Source organism: Lycium barbarum, chromosome 10, assembly GCF_019175385.1.
Source record: "Lycium barbarum isolate Lr01 chromosome 10, ASM1917538v2, whole genome shotgun sequence".
NCBI classification, from domain to species: domain Eukaryota; kingdom Viridiplantae; phylum Streptophyta; class Magnoliopsida; order Solanales; family Solanaceae; genus Lycium; species Lycium barbarum.
In genome coordinates, this window is record NC_083346.1 from 121044706 (window position 1) to 121065081 (window position 20376).

The 20376-nt window shown below is 33.1% G+C and overlaps 1 protein-coding gene and 1 pseudogene across 1 annotated transcript; one reads left to right on the forward strand and one right to left on the reverse strand.

Moving 5' to 3' along the window:
• Positions 1-6983: 6983 nt before the first annotated feature.
• On the forward strand, positions 6984-8533 carry LOC132613420 (CASP-like protein 4D1; annotated as a pseudogene).
• Positions 8534-9100: 567 nt separating this feature from the next.
• On the reverse strand, positions 9101-13201 carry LOC132612587 (PHD finger protein MALE STERILITY 1). The gene is made up of 3 exons (XM_060326668.1): positions 12901-13201; positions 11518-11842; positions 9101-10679 (listed from the first exon to the last, which is right to left on the reverse strand). The coding sequence occupies exons 1-3, from the start codon at positions 13187-13189 to the stop codon at positions 9287-9289; spliced, it is 2007 nt and encodes a 668-aa protein (XP_060182651.1). The 5' UTR covers positions 13190-13201; the 3' UTR covers positions 9101-9286.
• Between the last annotated feature and the right edge of the window lie 7175 nt (positions 13202-20376).

Consider the following 20376-nt stretch of genomic DNA (forward strand, 5'->3'; position numbering starts at 1 on the left):
TCCTTCCTGTGTATAGTATTACAAAGATGGCTAGTTATTTGAAACTTATGTTCAAGTTGGGTGGACTAATCTCTTATGCCATAACTTCTTTACTGGTATACTTTAACTATGAAGCAAACTTTCGTTCAATAATTAACTCCCATCAGTAAAATAATACTACTTTAGTCACATTGGAGTCTGCATTTGCATAACAATTCGAGTACTTTATGAAATTATACAGCAGATCTAAAAACAAAAGTAAAATGATAGCAGATTTAATTTTCTAGCCTAAATGTTACATTTTTAACTTCATGGGTTCTCTTTTTGTGTAATCAATCTTTAGCCTCATTTTCAATCCTTCAGATTACAAAAGGAGACGGATAAAAATATGACCACAACATACAGTTAAACACACACATCTCATTATGATAGCTTTTGGCATTCAAAATTCTTTTTACCTGCTTACTTCTCCTATATCATCATATAAATAAATGTTACTGCTCCATGCACTTTTACTTGTAATAGCAGTTACGTATCTAATAAATTCATTTGGAATAAATTTATAAATTCGTGCAAAACTTACGTCATGTAAAGAGTAAATAGAATAGAAAGAGAACAGTTAAGTCAGTGGCAAGGGTGTTCGAATTCATATGATTTATATATTAAGGGTGTTCACTATGTAATATATGTCTGTAATACGTAATAATTGACATGTCTACACGGTATAATTTTTCTGTAATACGTAATAATTGACATGTCTACACGCAGGGGCGGACCCATGTGTAAAGTTTGGGTGCTCCGGCACCCATTAAACTTAATCACGGAGTGTATAATTGTATAGAAAATATAAAAGAAACAGATATAAATAGTTAATAGAGCACCCCCGAACTCAAAATTCCTGGGTCCAGCACCCCCGAACTCAAAATCCTGGGTCCGCCTCTGTCTACACGGTATAATTTTTCGGCAAAGGGTGTTCGGAAAACCCTTGCCGGGCTGTGGCTCCGCCACAGAGTTAAGTTAGAGAGATCAAAACAGAAAAAACAGAGCAGTGTTGTAGGACCGAGATTCAGCCAATTACAGTATGGTAAATGACCTTGCTTATGTAATCTAATATTCTTTAACATAAGTGGACCGTGCTTGAACTTGAAAGAGAATCTAGGTTAGTGAATAGAACATGAAATTGTAAGCACCCCAGCATTACAACTCATGTTCTGACTAACAGCATGCCTGTTGAAGAATGAGTGTACTAAGATAATTGTGAATACACAACTAAAATGCTATAAATGCAAAGGTGATTTACTTGATCTTTCTTTTGACTTCTTTCTCAATCTCATCCCATCCTTGTAAGTTGTAACTGACGAAGATAACCAGCTTACAGGATCTGCTTACATGATCCTTACAGAGTGTCTCACTGAAAAAATTAAAAAAGAAACTAAAAACATATTAAATGACAAATGATGACTCCTTTATATCACTTGGATTATCCTAGAATTTGGGTGCATAAATTAATACACTTTCTCTATCGACCAAAAAGCAAAAAAAAAAAAAAAAAGAACATGAAACTCCCTCCCCTGTTAAGAAGCTCTTCACCAATCATTTTTACACCATTATTTAATAACTACAATTATCTGGCCAATGAACAATCCTGTAAATCAACAGTATATTAAAGTTCCATAATTAAATTTTGTATGACTGGAAAGAATATAGCATACTCTTCATTTTCAAAAAATATAGCATACTCTATCCCTAATGTCATGAAACTCACTTCCTAGGTGTAAGCTCAAATAGCCGCTAGAGTCGGTTACATGAATCATATCTGTTAAAATTTCCAAAATGGAAAGAACCAATTAAGCTTCAACACGGTACAATGTTAAGAGTGAACTATATAAATCAAACCATTCTCCTTTTGGCCCAATATTGCTTTCCTTATAAAACATTTTCATTTTATTGCAAGTTAAGGGTTTTCTATCAAAGAGCCAAAATGGATGCATGTAACGTAAATCTTCTGAGGATCTCGGAATAACCAAAAAGAAATCAAGCAGTCCTGAATATTTAAATGGCACAACCAGCTGGCAAAAATTATGATAACACATCCAAATAACAGCCCTAATATTGTGAAAAATCGATGTACTGTTTCATGGCTATATTACTAATTTACTAAGATTTGCAGTTTTTAATGCTATAAGTTTTTTGGTTATTGATTGTACATAATACCTCATTTAAAAAGTAACGTGTGTGTCCACATATTATAGAAATGTATGTTGAGATTTAGATACGATGATAAATTGATTAAGCTAAAAACTCAAAATTAGAATGCATATGTTATAGGAGAGAGAACCTGCAAGGGATAGTCGGAATAGTCAAACACATTTTACCAAGAAGCTAAGTAAAAACTATGACGTGTAGGTATAATTACTGCAGGACACGTGCTCGCTATTTATACACAACAGGGACACATGTCAGCACATGTTTACCTTTTTTAAATGACCAAATTAATTACCTCTGCAATCTCCCTTGTTCAATTTTTATTATTTTTGGTACAATAGAGAAGTGCAGTGTTCGTCCCACACCCAACTCCCATTTCTATATAGTAGACAAAGAGACCATAGAGCAGTATTGACTGACTTTCTTTCTGAGCCTCCAATGCAAGATCTTCATGATTTGTTGTGTGTCGCAACCAATCCATGGAACAATAATGTCATATTCACAACATGCACGTACAACCTCATGAACTTTGTCAAGCTGTTGTGAAACAGTTAAGCATTCACATTACTTGTGTGTGTCCCTCTTTAAAATTCATTTTCATGTTACATCGCTATATTAAGATATTAGAATATAAGATTTTTTTGATGCTTATTCGCTGAAATGTAGGTCCTGCAAGCACTTGGAATACTCTATCTGGATATGTAATCTGAATATCTTAATCACAACATATATTCTTATCGTCACTCAGCCACTCCGAGAAATGCTGGTAGAGCCAATTAAAAAGCTCCCAACAACTAGGACCACTTGAGGACATTGGTAGACCCTAATTATTTAGATAAAAGAAAAGAAGATTTTACAGATGTGATTAAAAATAAAGTCTAATTAATAAATAAAACTTGTAAAAAAAAATGGGTTTAAGCTTCTCTTGATGAGTTATAATTGATGGATTTAGCTAAGTTAAGCATGGAATTGGTTAGATTAATGTTGTTAGGCTTGAATTTACCCATTTATTGTGATGAAAATTGAAGAGGGAAACTTGGGTTTTATGAGAGATTCCTAAAATGGGTTTTGGAAGAGAAAGTAAAAATCAGTTGATTTAGGCATATCATCAAACACCATTGGTGCAGCAGAGGGCAATCCTGATTAGTATTGACATGCATGTGAAAATCCAGCAAGAAAATGAACAAAACAACATAGGTCTAAATACTAACCCAAATTGCTTTAGCAATAACAGAGTGCCTTTGAAATGAAAGAAAGAACACAAAAAATCTCAACAGACAGGTGAAGCAACTCATATGTATAAATCTGCATCATTGGTGTATTGAATATGTATCCTACAGTATGTGTTTAGAAAATGTATTATTGTTATAAAATTTCTGTTTAATAAATGTATAATTAGCATATACTTACTAATTATACACACATTATACATGTTTTGGAATATTTCTTAAAGGCTATATCAACGTATAAATATACACATATTATACATGTTTTGGGATATTTCTTGAAAGCTTAATTAACGTATAAGTATACACATATTATACATTTTTTGGGGTATCTTTTAAAGGCTTACTATGAATTTTTTTTCGTCCACCTTTAGTGGCGACTTTTTAATCTTTACTCGCCACTAAGATGCTTGATCTTTTTGTAGTGAATCTTTAGCGGCGACTTTTTGAACTTGTTGTGGCGACTTCAACTAAGTCGCCACAACAAGTCTGATTTTTTAGGTAGTGAATTGACTGCTAGGCTAGCACCTGAGAATAGTTTGGGCCGAAAGGCCAGATCGCGATATTAAGCCCAAATTTATATTGGCCAAACAAATTCCCAATGGCTAGGTGGCCGGATTTTCAATTTTCCATTGTTCTTCTCTAGTTTTTTTTTATCTTTTGCTTTGTTCATATTGGGACAAGTTGAAAAGATCAAGACTGATAAGAACAAGATAAATGGAGAACATTGTTCTAGGAATCCTAACATAGGAAATTAATTAAGTAGCGGTGACAAAAAAATAGCTAATGTGATGTGAAGAATTGACCTCAAAATGGAATCTGAGCTTTTGTAATTATGCAGTTGTAATTAAGGAATCAAAGTTATCGTGTACTTTATTATTCTAAGTAGTTAAAGTATTTACTCCTATCTATTTAAACTACACTAATTATAAAGAGAATAATTATATTTTTTTTTCTAATTTCATACCAAAAACACCTTTTGTCTCACATAAATAGTTTTACTAATATGGACAAAATAAGTTCAAATAAATTCGTTAAATACGAATTGTTACTCACCTGAGGTTAATTTCTGAAATTTATTTTGGAAGCAAATTGGCCAAACTTGTGCTTTCTTAGCCGGCAAACTAATTAAACTAAAGAACCTAGTACTTGAAAGCCATTTATTGTACTATCCAAGTATATACAATATTATCACACAGCTGTTTTAGGCTAAGTATAATATTTCTAGAAACTGCTCCCTCAACATATACTGATAGCATGTTTGGCCAAGCTTATTTTTTTTCTAAAAGTATTTATTTTTTCAATAAGTGCTTATTTGAAAAAAAGTGAGGTGTTTGGCCAAGCTTTTAAGAGAAAATAAGTGCTTTTGGGGAGTAGCAGAAACAGTTTTTCAGAAGCTAAAAAAAACAGTTTTTGCTCAAAAGCACTTTTTCGAAAAGTACTTTTGAGAAAAATACAAATAGAAGCACTTTTTAAAAATTTGGGCAAACACTAATGACTGCTCAAAAGTGTTTTTTAAATTAATTGGCCAAACACAAACTGCTTTTGGCCAAAAATGCTTTTTTGAAAAGTACTTTTAAAAAAAATACTTTTTTAAAATAAGCTGATTTTAGAAGCTTGGCCAAACAGGCTATGAATCAGTTTCGCATTTTCGAACCATTATCGTATTGGAAGTATGTTACGATATTTCAATTTGTTATGTCAAAAGATCCAAAATTCTGAAATAACACCCAAATTCAGCATTCAATTTGAAACCACACTGATAATAGACTACATGCACGTCACATCATTCAATTTTTTTTTTTTTTTTTGTACATTTGTTTACAAGTATACATAATTCAAATGCAAAATAATATGGACTTGTTTTTAATATATTAGGTTTTGTAATACTTTAGGCAAATCTCACATTGACAAAATATACGGGAGATGTTGGGTTTATAAAGAAACAAGTCTTATACCTTAGTGATGTGTTTTAAAGCCGTGAGGGCTAAGACCCAAAGCAAACAACATCACTAGTGGATAGATAGATGCGGAGGTAGCGTGTTAAGTACAGTACGGACGAACTCAATAAGTTTTTCTTAGACCCTATATTTATATTAGAAAATCTATAAATATGTTTAAATATTTATTGCAAACTCGATAATTAAAATGAGTTACGAGTTTAATGACAAGCTCAAAGCCATACAGTTCAAATCCGGGCTCCACCTCTGACTATAGATGGTATCGGAGTCACTCTGCTTACAACCCTGGAAAGCAGTAGACAAAACTCAGTGTGAAGGTTGAGTCTCAGCGAGCAGGTACATATAAAAATGAGCTACGAGTTCAATGGCGAGCTCAAAACTCATACACTTCAAACTCTGGCTCAACCTCTAGATACAAATGTGTTGGGAATAAAATAGACCCGCAAAAATAATATTCGCGGTATTAGTGATAAACGCGGAACACTAACTTATGGTTAAATCAGCAAGAATAAAATGCAGCAATAATGACACCAAGATTTTACGTGGAAACCCTTCTGAATAAGGGAAAAACCAGGGCCAAGAGGAGCAGCTGATATCACTATATCAAGGAATTTTACACTGTGTAGTAACGAGTACAAATACTCCTAAGACCAGTACACCCTCAAAAGAAAAACAACACTCTTTTGATTTTCCCACCTCACTACAATATCACTCACACTCTATTTTTCTTCACAGACTATTTTCTTACACAGTCTATGGTATACCTCATTTTGCTCTCACTCAGATGTATTGTCTGAGATTTTGGTGTGTAATTAAACTGAAAGAGAGCTCCCTATTTATAGGGATGGAGTGTGCAATTTTTCCTCTTGGCATTAATTGGCCTGTGCCAATTCTTCAACCTTGCATTTAATTTGGCCGGTGCCAAATTCAACCTTTTTGCAACTCTTTTTGACAAACTCTGCAATTTGGCCGGTGCCAAAATTTTCTTCCTTTGGCAAAGTCAAAAATTGTGGGTCTGGACCCCACGAATTGGTATCACTTTTTGACAAACTCTGCAATTTGGCCGGTGTCAAATTTTTCTTCTTTTGACAAAGTCAAAAATTGTGGGTCTGAACCCCACAAAATGGTATCAGAGCTATTATGCGTGTAATCTTAAGCTGTGGTAAACAAACCTCAGTGTGAAAGTTGAGTCCCATTAAGGAGGTGCATGTGACACCTTAATCAAATCTCACATTAATAAAGTGTAGGAGAAATTCTGAATATATACAAATATAAGCCTTAAAATGGTACCTTTTCTTCTTATTGATTATTATAAATAATCTAGGAAATAAGACAAAACCCTTACAACATCAAGATATTGTAAACCTTGAACCAATAACTTGTGCTTCAATTAACGTACGCAGCCGGCAAATTGAAAAAGAAAGTAAAACAAATACACTTGAAAGCTATTTATTTGTATTATCCAAGAATCCAACGATAAATTGACTAATTAAGAAAGCAAAAATTAACAAAAGTACAGTTTTCGATTTTAACGATGTTTTGTGGAGAGTATATATAAAAGGACCATCAGATTATATGATAGAATTAAAGGATTTGAGTTTAGAAAATTAAAATGTCTAATTATCCTCAGTATAACTTTGATGAAAAGCTTCTTCTTCATCAAAAATACCATTGATTACATTAGGTGCTAGGGTTTTAACACTAGCTACTCTTCTAGTGTCATGGGGTGTGTTACAGACTAGTGAAGTTACTTTTGAAAATGGAGCCAGACTTACCTATGATTATTTTCGCACATACAGGTAATTAAATTCCTCGCCATGTATTTATTTGGTATGATCAGGATGGAAGATTATACTTTTCTTGTAAAAACTTTACGGGGTAGCTTGTTTTGACTTCGCCGTTTAACTCGCTCTTTTAAAAGTTTTGCACATATATGATATACTTACTTTAGATTTGCTGTGTCTGAAGTTAGACTTGGCAAAATCAAACTTAAGACACAGTGTCTGAAGTTATATATGTTAATTTGAAGTTCAGTCATTTTTGCTTGAACTTGGACAAAATTGGCTAAAGTCGGGCAAAAATGACTGAACTCCAGTCATTCAAACAAAAAAACGTTGAGGCAAAAATGACTGAACTTCAGGCAGAAAATTCATGAGCTTCACTCATGTGTAACTTTAGACAGTACACTGTGTGTCTGAATATGTGCAAAAATTTTAAAAATGTGAATACAAGTTAAATGACGGTGTCAAAACAAGTTTCGCCATAAAAGTTTTAATAACTTCTTGAACCTGATCCCTCTTTTCGATCGGTTTCCTTTATTTATTTATTTAAACCTTTTGCAGCTATACGTTTTTTGCTGTGATAGCAGGAGCAGTCTACAATCTATTGCACATTCCTTTTGCAATATATTTCCTCATAAGAAAGAAGCCTTTGATAAATCACAAGGTGTTTCGCCACATTGAACTCTATGGTGACAAGGTTAATTACAAATCTACAATTTTCTACTCATTGCCTTCATTTATATAGCTATCAAATATATAAGAAAGTGAACTATGCTGTTTTTCGTCTTCTCCTAAACAATTTAATTTATATACGTCAAGTGAATATCTATACTATAAATTATACAATTTAATCTGTTCTAGCAGGTTGACGTTTTTTCTCAAGCTATGTTGATCGCACTTATCATGGACATTTATATGTAGTTACCTTTTAGATAAATTGATAGAAAAAATGATTAAAATGGTCCATTATGTTTGAGGGTAGCAAAATGGTAACTTAAATATATTCCTGATCACCATTTTGGTTCTTCAAGTTACCAATCACCAGAAATAAGTAAGAAAATCGCATATTTTCATATAGTGCACTATTTTCCACTAGGTGCATTATATTATTCAGAAAAAAAGACAAAGGTCTACAATATTTGAAATTGATATTAATTTCTTAAAATTCATGCAGATTATATTTGGCATACTAGCAACAGGAGCTGGTGCAGCATTAGGTGCAACTATGGATTTACAAAAAATTGTTTATAATGACGATAACTCAAAGTTTCATGACTTCTTGAACTTGATGTACATTCCAGCTGCATTTCTTTGGGCTGGACTTGTGAGCTCTGGAATTTCTTCTGTCTTATCATCTTTGAGTCTCCCTAAGACTGAATGATTATCATCAAGATTGAAACAAAATATTATTTGTTATGATAATTCTAGTTTAATTTTAATAAAATTAGATAGTGTATCCATATTTATATGTCAGTTTGTTTTAAAATGTAAAACAAAATTATATGGCTTTAATTTTATACGCAGGTATTGTAATTTTATTTTTGTGATTAATATTAGCAATTTCTTTTAGTCATTGATCTCTTTACTAGCATACTACACTATAATAATTTATAAAGTGAAAGAAAAAAATTGTCTTTAATCAATGAAAGACTCCTGCCTTTTGAAATATTATTCCGTTTTATATGTCAATTCTTGTATGGCAAATCAATTAAGTTTTAAACAGATACACACTGAAATAATTAATGGCTAGTTGTTTACAGTTTACACATCACCAGTGGTGGAGCCACATAAATTAAATGGTAGTCAACCGTAAAATTATACTGTATATAAGTTAAAATTCACTTTCCACACACATATATGTATAACATCTTGAACAGTACGCCTATTGAAATTCCTAGCTTTGCATTGCATAACACTTGTACATATACCAACAAACAAGACAGATGTATAGAATATCATGACAATGTTAGAATATATGAGACCAAAAACAAAAAGGAAGAGGAGGGAAACAGAGAGGGAGTATTGTACCTCCCATATCCATAAAAAACACTTCTTCCAACTCAAATAATTGTAATAATGCATAAATAGTTGTGACATATATTACTTTTTTTCTTCTTTTGCTAATAGAAATTATCTAAGGTAATGAAGGAAATTGTAAGATATCCTGTTCACACTTATTACAAAGAAATATATTTGGAATAGCTTCATGATTTGGGATATTAACACATCTAGTGTGTTGCCAAACTTCACAAATATCACAAGAAATCATCCTTTCACCATCTTCATCTTTAGTCCCACAAAGACAATCCACAACAATATTATTCTTAATTCCTTCAAATATCCCTCCATTAATATTAACATGATCATTGGACATTAGTACCCCTCCTAGAACAATCTTGCTTCCTGGTTTCATCACATTAAAAACCAATTCTGATCCAATAACTGGGCTCATCACATTGTTAATTGATCTTGTGGCAAAATTCCTTAGTCCCCAATAGATATCCCCATAAGTTTTTTCCGCTTCAATTTTTAGTTCATCAAATGTGACATCTTTTCTTAACAAGAAGCACTCAAATGGGGTCATTACTTTTTCTTCTACCCCAAATCCATCCTTGGTTGTCAACACAATTGCACAATAAATCTTGGATTTGTCTGCTTCAATTCTTGAATCTGCCTCTGCCCCTTTATAATCCTTAAGGAAGTACTTCGTGTCTAAGATTATACGAGAAGCAGCTGGAATTGTAGCAAAGACGCTCGTGTAATTGGACATTAATCCCTTGTGCTCTTTTAGGATATGCTTGTACAAGAAGTATATGTCCTTCATAAGTTGCACCCATGTGATTTTGTATTGTTGCTTCCCTTTTGAATCATTAACCCTAAAACCTTGATCTTGTTTAGGGAATGCTTTAGATATGTCCTCTAAACAATATTCCAAAACTTTTGTTACTGGATTTAAGCATCGACGAACCAAATACTTCCCAACAATATGATTTCCCAATGACTTGAGCACGAAATCTAGCAACCCTGTATCACCAATGTAGGCACGAGCAGCATCGCGAACCTCTTGCCTAGACACCCACCGCGATTCGGCTCTTTTTAGGGCTTCCACAACAACCCTAATAGCCATCTCAACGCGTTTAGGCGACCATCTACAAGTTGTGTCAACCAATAGCCCCGGATAACATGAGCTAAGGTTACTTTCCTTTGGAATTCGCGATTTGAGCTCCAGCATGAAATGGAAGGCATCACAAAGTGTGACTAATGAGTGGCCTGATAACATTTGGTACCTTGATAAAACAGTTAATATCTCATTAATGTTTATGTTCCCAACATGATGTGCTAATAAGGCTAATGGCATATTTTGTATGGCATTGATTGCACTTTGGTATGTTTCTTGAGTTACCCCAAAGCTCCCACGGCCAAATTTGTAATTCCATCTTCCAAACCATGGCTCACCATAGGCTACTGTGTTGAGTAGCCTTAGATCCATGCCTTTCTTTTGTGAGATATCTCTTAAACTCACTTTCCTTCAAAACAAATGAAAAAAGAAATTATTGCTCCCGATCTCAAATATTAGTCGTTTTAGTATCTAAATTTGTTTCAAAATATTTGACTTTTCGAAAGGCAAAAATTATTTTTTATTCTATCTACCCTTATTGTACTTAATCAAGCGAGATAAACGATAAAGGATAATTTAGACAAATAACACTACTAGAAAATTGCTAATTTCCATTGAATTCGTAAAATTTGGCTCGTCGGTAACATTTTTAAATGATTTTCTCGTTGAAAATCCCTTACCGATGAGTCAGATTCTAAGGGAAAGTCCATAAAAATTTGGAATTTTTTGGTAGTGTAATCTTATGAATAATTCTAAGGGGTGTGCAAAAACCTCAAAGGAAAGACATTCTCTGTCTCTCATTTATGTGATGTTGTTTGATTGATACGAAGTTCAAAGACATCACCGGTATATCAAAATAGTTCAAACCGATATAGTATTTCCTATTTTGTTTTTGTCACAATTTTTCCCTTTTAGTCTGTTGCAAAAAAGAATAATACCACTTTATATATGTAAACAATATAATTTTAAGATTTCAATTTAAATTTCTCTTTCTTAAACTTTATGTCTTTTTTTTGTTTGTTTCTAACCCGGTGTTCAGTACTCGCGTTGAGACTCTGACTAATATGGACCTGGGTCGCCTAAGGCCTATTTAAGGGGAAGTGCTCACTAACATAATTTTTTCCATATCTAAGGCTCGAACCCAAGACTTCTGATTAAGGGTGGAGGAATCCTATCTGTCCCACTACAACCTTTATTGGTTTATTCTATGTCTAATCAAACACCGTCATATAAAATAAAACACAAACCTTGCACGAAGCCCGATGCAAAGGCGATCCCAGAAGTCCATGATATAGTGGCCAGGCAAGTCAGAAGAAGCAGCAGTCTCCAATCCATTGATACACAGCAAATGTCCAAAACCATTAGAGTGAAACACACCATGCATCATATGACCCTCTATTTCTATCAAATTTGACGACGACTTACTGCTAATATCTCCTACTGCACCACCAATATTATCTATATTGTACTTTCGACCTCCTTGTTGATCATGCCTCAAACAAGCTGCAATTGTATCCTTTGATGGCAACAGGAAATGGTATTTCTTATTGCACATCAGATGGTTGCCCCAGCCTGAGCTACATTTTAATTACTACAACCATGAGCAGTAGCGGAGCCAGAATTTAAAATTTATGGTTCACGATTTTAATTATGTGCTCATTTGAGTTATTAATTTCTAAATTAATAATTTATACATATTAAATAAATTTTAATACAAATACAAATTTTAAACAAAAAATTATTGAATTCTATCAAACCGTACCGCTTTATGCATCCGTCCCTGACCATGTGAATTCAAAAGGAAAAAAGAAACTAAACTAAGACCACAAGAAAACAAAAGATTTTCCAATTTCTGGCCATGCTTATTTGAAGCTAGAAACTCTTCCATTTTATATTATTTGATATATTTAGGAACAAGTTTAACTTTTATACACCAATGGTCTTATAATAAGTGGGATAATAATCTCGAACATATGATATGTTAACTGCTATAACAGATTAAAATACACTCATAGTACATATCCCGATTTTCAAAAGGAGAATTGTATAGTCAAATACCGTCATATAAATTGAGACAGAAGGAGTATAATGGGTAGGTGGGAGAAGAGTGTTCATTTATCTTGACATATAAAGTCATGCCTAGGAAATTTTAAAAATTTAGATAAATTTAATGATTTCACTTAATATTTGATTTACCTGAGTTTCTATGGAAACATATATACCACGAATTCACGATCATTTTTCACCAGACACAAACCTAACTATGAAGTTTCATCACCACAAGCTCCGAGTTTACTACTGATCTTCTTCATATGTGCGATCACTAGCAGCCTATCATTTGCAGAACTTAAATAAGGGAAAGAGAGCACGTGCTAAGGTTAATTGATTGTGCCAGTTATCGCGGAACATTGTCAAATTTATACTATTATCGTACTTTAACTTATTGTAGCAGATAATTTGTCTCATGCTGGTATCAGGACGATATTTTCTACAAAAACCAAAGTCTTATCATTAATAAGATTTCACAACACCTTAAAGGGTGCATAAATTGTTGAACCAAGTCATGATCAAGATTTCCTATATATTGAACAACACAATATAATTCTCAGATGTGGAAGTTTATAAATTACCTATATATTGACAGTGTTTGCAATGAGGATTGAGGGACAATTCAACTTGTTCTTCAACAACAAACAGAATTACATGCATCGATGGATGTCGATGAACTTCCAGCTGAAATGACCAAATATTACCATTTTCTGGCTGTGCAAATTCCAAAAGAATCTTAACATTTTGCTCAAAATTGCACCCTATGAACTCTGTAGGAATCCCTTGTTCACCAAAATTCTTGAACTTAAATACCCTATCATTAATATTCCTCTTCCTTTTCTTCGATCCGCTCAGATCTAAATTCGACATCTTCTTGATCTCCTTCACCCTCAGAGGAATCAAAGATAGAATGAATTCAAGAAAATTTAAAGGGAGTTACTTAGTTACCACTTACCAACCTCTAGGCTAGCTAGGTTTAAAAAAAAATCAAAAAATAAATAAATTAAAAGGATCACTCAAAATGGATGGTTATAGGGATGATATGTTTGTGCAAAATATTGGAATTATTATTATGCAAATCTATCGCAGAAAGCAAGAGTTACATGCATGCAATTTAAAAACGAAACCATGCTTTTGGTCATGGTAAATTGTAACCATTTAAATTGCTATGTCTCCCGGCAAATTCTGTGGTCAGTTGAGGCACGCTGAAAGTTACGTATATTTGGGTACTCTATATTTTGTATGAAAATTACATTAACATAATGTTACTGGCCCACTACTCAGTGCATGTATGAGCTACCATTAGTAGTAATAATATTAGAATCTTTAACATTGGTAAATGAGGTATTATAGGTGTTAATTATTACTAATAGTGAAGGTGAATAACTCGTTGGATTATAACATAAATTAAAAAATCAGCAAAAAGAGTACTACATTTTGATGAACCACCTAGGTTCCTTTTGGATATGTACTTAAAAGACTCTAATAAAGGGATTATGTTCCCCAAAGTACTCTACTTTATGTAATATTCCTATTTAATATCTATAATATATTGCTTTTTACAACTTAATTAGAAATTTCAAGAGAAAGCACAGGCGATAAGCAAGAAGAAGAAGAAGGGATAAAGCCTCAGCCCACAATTCCAAACACACGAAAGTAGCCCATTTTTATGATATACCATAAGTATAGACAATATACATTCACATATGTTTCACTAAATCAGTTAGTGTTACTTTATAATTCAAAATACTAATAAATATTTAAGAAATTATAGGAGAAGATAAATTACTATCTCTAAATAGTTATAATTTGAGATAAAATGTGACAAGGCACATCCATATATCCTTGAGACTTTTAGAGGTAAAAAAAAAAAAAAGGAGAAATAACATGGGTCATTTGCACTTTTTCCCCTATTTTACGATGGTCTTTAATTTTTTCCCTTCAAATGGACTGATCTTCAATTTTTGTCCTTCAAAATCAAACTTATCCTAGAGAGCATAAGTGACGCATCATAATATCCACAGGTTATTAATTTTTGTCCCTCAAATTGCTGGTTTTTAATCTTTTCCCTTCGCCTAAAAACTCATGGGTTCCGGATTTGAACCCCCGCTCAGTCAAAAAAAATTGTAAAAAAAATCGCAAGGCAGAGTTTGGACTCGCAAGGCAGAATTCGCATGAAAACTCTACCTTATAAGGCAGAGTTTGGACTCGCAAGGCAGAATTCGCATGAAAACTCTACCTTATAAGGCAGAGTTTACCTACAGGCATAAGTTGAAGGCAAACTCTACCTATCCAAAACTCGGTCTTGCGATTTTTTTTATTTTTTATTTTTCACTGAGTGTGAGTTCGCATCCGGAACCCATGAGTTTTTAGGCGAAGGGTAAAAATTAAAGACCAACAATTTGAGGGACAAAAATTAAAGACCAGTGCCTTTGAAGAACAATCTGCGCAAAAAAAATGTTTTGAAGGGCAACAATCGAAGACCAGCCCATTTGAAGGGAAAAAATTAAAGACCAGTCCATTTGAAGGGAAAAAATTAGGTAAAATTAACAAAATGACTACCATTTGGTAGTTTCCTATCATTTATAGCTACCTTTTAAAAATTACCATTTGTAGTTATGTTTTCCCAAATTAAGGTGTTTTTTCGGATGTATTTGATGCTTATAAATACATAGTAACACATTAAAAAATAAAATATATCCCTTGATTTAAGGCCATAACGGTGGGATCAGTTAATTAGCTATATATTGGTATTTTTTACCATACCCTTCCACAAAATTAGATTTTAAATTACCTTTCCATAACCATTTTCTATTCCTCCATCCAATCTTCAACATTCAAACATAAAAAATCAAAAATTAAAAATTTGAAAACATTCAACAGCCAATATATTTGAAGTTTTCAATATTTATTTCGTTCTTGATTTACCCATGTATTTGATAGCATAACCAATGTATTTGAAGTTTCCAATCAAACCCCATGTATTTTATATTAAATCTCATGTATTTGTGTGAGTAATAATTTGCATCACCCATGTATTTTAGCGGTAATGTATTTGAAGTTTACAATATTGATTTCGTTTTGATTTACACATGTATTTGATAGCATAACCAATGTATTTGAAGTTACCAATCAAACCCCATGTATTTTTATATTAAATCTCATGTATTTGTCTGAGTCACAATTTGCATCACACATGTATTTGATGGATTAATTTGAACAAAATATACAAATATATAAAAAACTTACAATGTATTTTCGTCACTCATGTATTTGAAACTAGATGAACTGATGGAATTAATTTGAACAAAATACACAAAAATATAGAAAAACTTATATAAATACACCACCAACCACAACAATTGGTAGCCATATCATAGAATATACACAAATACATATATTTTTCATCTTCTCAAAGCCCTAAAAAACCCTAGACCACCAAAAAAACCCTAGCCACAGATAAAATGCAACTCGGTTCAAATTTATGGGCATTGGTCCACGGCCCAAAAGTCTTGGCATTTACAGCTACAACTTGCCCACAATGGGAGATAAGCCCACATCCATAATGAATGATCATTCTAGTTGGAACATCATTCACATAAAAAACAAAATGGAAAGGTTAATTGCCTTCTTATCCACAAAGCTTGAAATCATGGAAACCAAAAAAAATTTGAGAGAGGGGCGGCCGCCACCCATAGTGGTGGTGGTTGATAGAAGGAGAGAGAATTTTTGAGGGATTTGAGAAATGAAAAATCTGAAATAGGTAGTGAGTGAGAATAGAGAAAGTAAAAAATTTATGAAAAAGGAGAGAGAATGGTAATGTATATTAAGTGATTAATATTGTTACAGTTAAAAGGGAGATATGGGATTGGGGGTGATAAATTTTAGGTGTATTTGTGCACCAGTAACTGAAAGTTACTGTGTAGCTATGTTAGTTAAATTCAAAAAGTATTTAGTTATTTTTAGTAATTAAAACAAAAGATAATTAATACCACTAATTATATACTAAAAGTAGCTATAACACGTATTTTTTCCAAAAAATTAAAGACCAGTCCATTTGAAGGACAAACCGTGCAATTACTTCAAATAACATTTGAGGCCCAATTGATTCGAGAAATAGGGCCAATTTCCTCTTGATTTTGGCAAATGTACAAACCTGCGGACTTGGTATTGCTGTGTCATTTTTTTTTTTTTTGCGGAATGGCCTTCAAAGGCACCGGTCTTTAATTTTTAACCCTCAAATTTAAAATCTTTAATTTTTGGCCTTCGCTTAAAAACTCATGGGTTCCGAGTTCGAACCCCCACTCAGTCAAATATTAAAAAAAAAAATCACAAGGCAGAGGTTTGTAGCAAAATTAGGCTTGGCCTAACTTTGCCCGAATAGGCCTAACTTTTCCCAAAAATTTAGGCCTTAAGGCCTAATTTTTGGTAAAAGTTTGCCTTACAAACCTCTGGATTGCGATTTTTTTTTTTTTTTTTTTTTACTGAGCCGGGATTCGAATCCAGATCGGGATATTAGGTGAAAGGTAAAAAATTAAAGACCAACAATTTGAGGGGCAAAAATTAAAGACCAGTGCCTTTGAAGGGCAATCGTGCAATTGACCCTTGCTGTATTGTCCCCGTTTTTGCTTATGTTGTAAAAATAGGTATGTTCAAATTTATGGGTAAGGTAAATAACATACCAATAGGAGGTCAGTGACTCAAATATTCTACAATGTCTAATCAGTGTCATTTATGTGATATGTACCGATATTACTATTATATATAAGAGCAAATGTGGACTTTTGTAGTCCTCACAATAATTTTCCAATTTTTTTAAATTTTTTTAATGAATTATTTTTAGGTCCTAATCTTATTTATTTAAGTCAATTTTTTTGTTTTTTATTTTTAAGGTCTACTTTTCAAAAGCTACCGAACCTGAGGACTTTTGTAGTCCTCACAATGATTTAAATTTTTTTTAATTAATTACTTTTAGGTCCTAATCTTATTTATTTATGTCAATTTTTTTGTTTTTTGTTTTTAAGGTCTACTTTTGAAAAACTATCGAACCTCCTACCTCATTTTTCATGTTCTTTGGTTTTCTGGTTGGTGCTCGATATCCGCATTTGAGCCCAATTAATCCAGATAATTCGCACTGTATCGCGCCTATTCGGGGGGAGCGCTTCCTCCAAAGATTTTTTCCATATCCATGTTCGAACCCCTAATCCCTAATTAAGAGAGGAGCAGCTCCATCCGCTGCACAAGTTAAATTATGTATTTGTCTTAAAAGTTCATTAGGTATGTATAGATTATTTATTTAGAACTAAATAACTTCAGAAAATTAGGATACATAAGTTATAAATGTCAAATTCTGGCTCCACATTTGATTTGAAGTAAATAATTTCATCAAAATGGAAGTTAAAATATTAAAGGAGTGGAACGAAAATTTTGCTTTCATATAACTACCCACTCGTGGGACTATAATGAGTATATGGTTGTTGTTGTACACTTGTAAAAAAAAATTGTATACAAGTAGTGACTTAGTAAGTTAACTGGATCCATATAAAAGTGACCTGGGGAGGATGTTTCCCAAACCTTTAACCCGTTTGTATTTAGTTCTTCACACAATTCAAGTAATATAACTAATAGTGAAAGTACAATAACTCAACCAGTGTAGATAGATATACTTTCGAAGTGGATACCATAGCTCTCATCATGAATTTTGTAGTTTCCTTTTTAATGAGATAAATGAGAAATTGTGCAATGGAATTGTCTCTTTTGACGATTGCTGTAGCATTAGGTAACGGTAATAAGGCATAATAGCTGTTTACCTTCTAAAAAAGAAATAGTAACTTTTTTAGAATGTTTACTCAAAATCCTTGCGGGTTAAGCTCATATTGTTTTATGTCTATAGTTTTGTCTGCTGAAAAAAGTGCGATAAATTTTTATATTTTGAGTTTGGGCCCGGGCTTAGCACGGGCCTGCCATAACTAGTACACGATATAGGCAAGAAATTTTCATACATATATGGATAATTTTTTGCTTCAGACAACTACATTTGTAGTTTAATTTGCTAATATATCTCATTTACGATATATGCAGAACTATTTTTCTTCTGGTGATGAATTTCACTAACATGACAGAAAAAGTAGAGAATGAGTCTTTAACATTTTACTACATAAGTATATATTTTGCTGGGAGAGAATAAGTAACAATATATTAATAATTTATGTACTATATAATCTGATATAACTTATTACAGTATTACTATATTTATAGGAGATCTAAGTAATGTGAGACTGTGGAGGGTATCCATTTGTTACCGTTTATAAAATTTCCGCCTGTGGAATTTGATGGAATCATTAGTGACTAATGTCCACTTCACAAGTCCCTTTGTGTTTGCACCCCTCCTCTATTTTGTATTCGAATGGGCGAACTAGGTGCATTCCCTCGAATTCTATCCATGCATATCCCCTTCGATTTATCATCAGGTCTATGTAATTCTGCATAAACACAGTACTCAAGAAAACACCCCATGACCGACTTAAATACATAGTTACATTATCCGCATCGATCCCGGGTTGCTCATTTTAACGTGCATTTTTGCAACACAACTCTTGTTGGTTCATTCCGATCAATATTTTTTTGGTTGCGTTGTGATGGTAATGTATTGGCTATGTAGTGGCATACGTGCTTTAATTAAGCAATTTTGGAACACCGCAGTTGCATCGCCACAAATAAAGTCAATGGTGCTCAATATTTACAGTGCATGTATAATTGCTTGCTAGGTGTGTATATAAGGTGTCTTGAAAACCGTTAAATTGACACCTATAAAAGGTGCATAAATCAGCAGGTGGCCTTAATAATAATGCATGTTGGTTCTTAGGTCCAGCCATATTTCGAAAAGTGATATCTTAGGCCATGAAGTCTCATCCATTCACCCTTTAAAGAGAAAAACAAACAATCAAGAAATTAAGGATGCGAGTACTATTGCATGCAACGTAATACTTAACAAAAAAAAAATTAACATATTTTATGAAGTAAATTAAGAACAATTGACTTACCCATGGTAACAACGTCATACGTCCCAATGCCACCTCTAAAGCTCTTATTTCCCGATATTATGGTTTTGTCCATTTCTTCTCCGATGATAACGATGTTCGTTTGTCATTCTTCAATTTAGACCTATTTGTTGTAGCTTCCTTGTTTCATTTGAATGTAGTATTGTGCAATGCTGTTATTCGGAGCGGCCAAGACTACAACCATTATTGTGTCATAGTTGCCAGAGTTATCTTGTGCTATTACTGTATAAGGAGGTTGTGTAACTTGTTGGCATCCTCCACAACATAAACTGAGAGGTATAATTTTACCAATTGACGCGGGTTGGGATGTATGGGCACATGTGACGTATAGGATGCACGTGTAACACACGGGATATGCACGTATGATGCACAGGATGCACGCGGGACGCATAGGATGCATGTGCGATGCATACAGATGTTAGTTTTATTAAGGTACTGCTTTAGGCAACCATTTCATTGTGTCGCCCCCATGTTCATCACTTGTATGTCACAGTTTTGAAATGTATTTATTTCCTCTTCTTTGTTTGTAATTATGAATTCATGATGATCCTATATGGTTTGTGATAAGCCATAAAACAACTAGGTCGAACATAGCATGAAGTTATATCGGTATGTCATTACACGCATGCCACAACTTACCGATTTCGGATCCTCGGGCCGCCATCTTTACCACTCTATTTTAAAGCCATTTTAGTTTGATTTTTTTTTTTTAAATTAAACTTAAAAGACTGTTTCCACAGAAATGTCAAAACTGAGGATAATGTTTAAATAGCAACACAAAAATATTCTTTTGGTACAAATCACCCACAAATATTCATTTTTTGGACCACTATTTAAAAAATAGCCGATGTTTACAATGTTTTTAAAATTTAGTCGACTTAGAATTAAATTTCAAACTTCAGATCTTCGATTTTGAAGTTTACAGTGATAACTTTTAATTAAGACCGCTACTTAAAGAACGGAAAAGAGCCATAATTACCATCAAACTATTTGAAA

Excerpts from the sequence above, each read along its gene's own strand:
- LOC132612587 (XM_060326668.1), bottom strand. The coding sequence starts at position 13,189 with ATGTCGAATTTAGATCTGAGCGGATCGAAGAAAAGGAAGAGGAATATT. Across the intron at positions 11,843-12,900 it reads CAAACACTGTCAATATATAG|GCTGGGGCAACCATCTGATG; the intron begins GTAATTTATAAA and ends AATGTAGCTCAG. Across the intron at positions 10,680-11,517 it reads TGCATCGGGCTTCGTGCAAG|GAAAGTGAGTTTAAGAGATA; the intron begins GTTTGTGTTTTA and ends TTTGTTTTGAAG.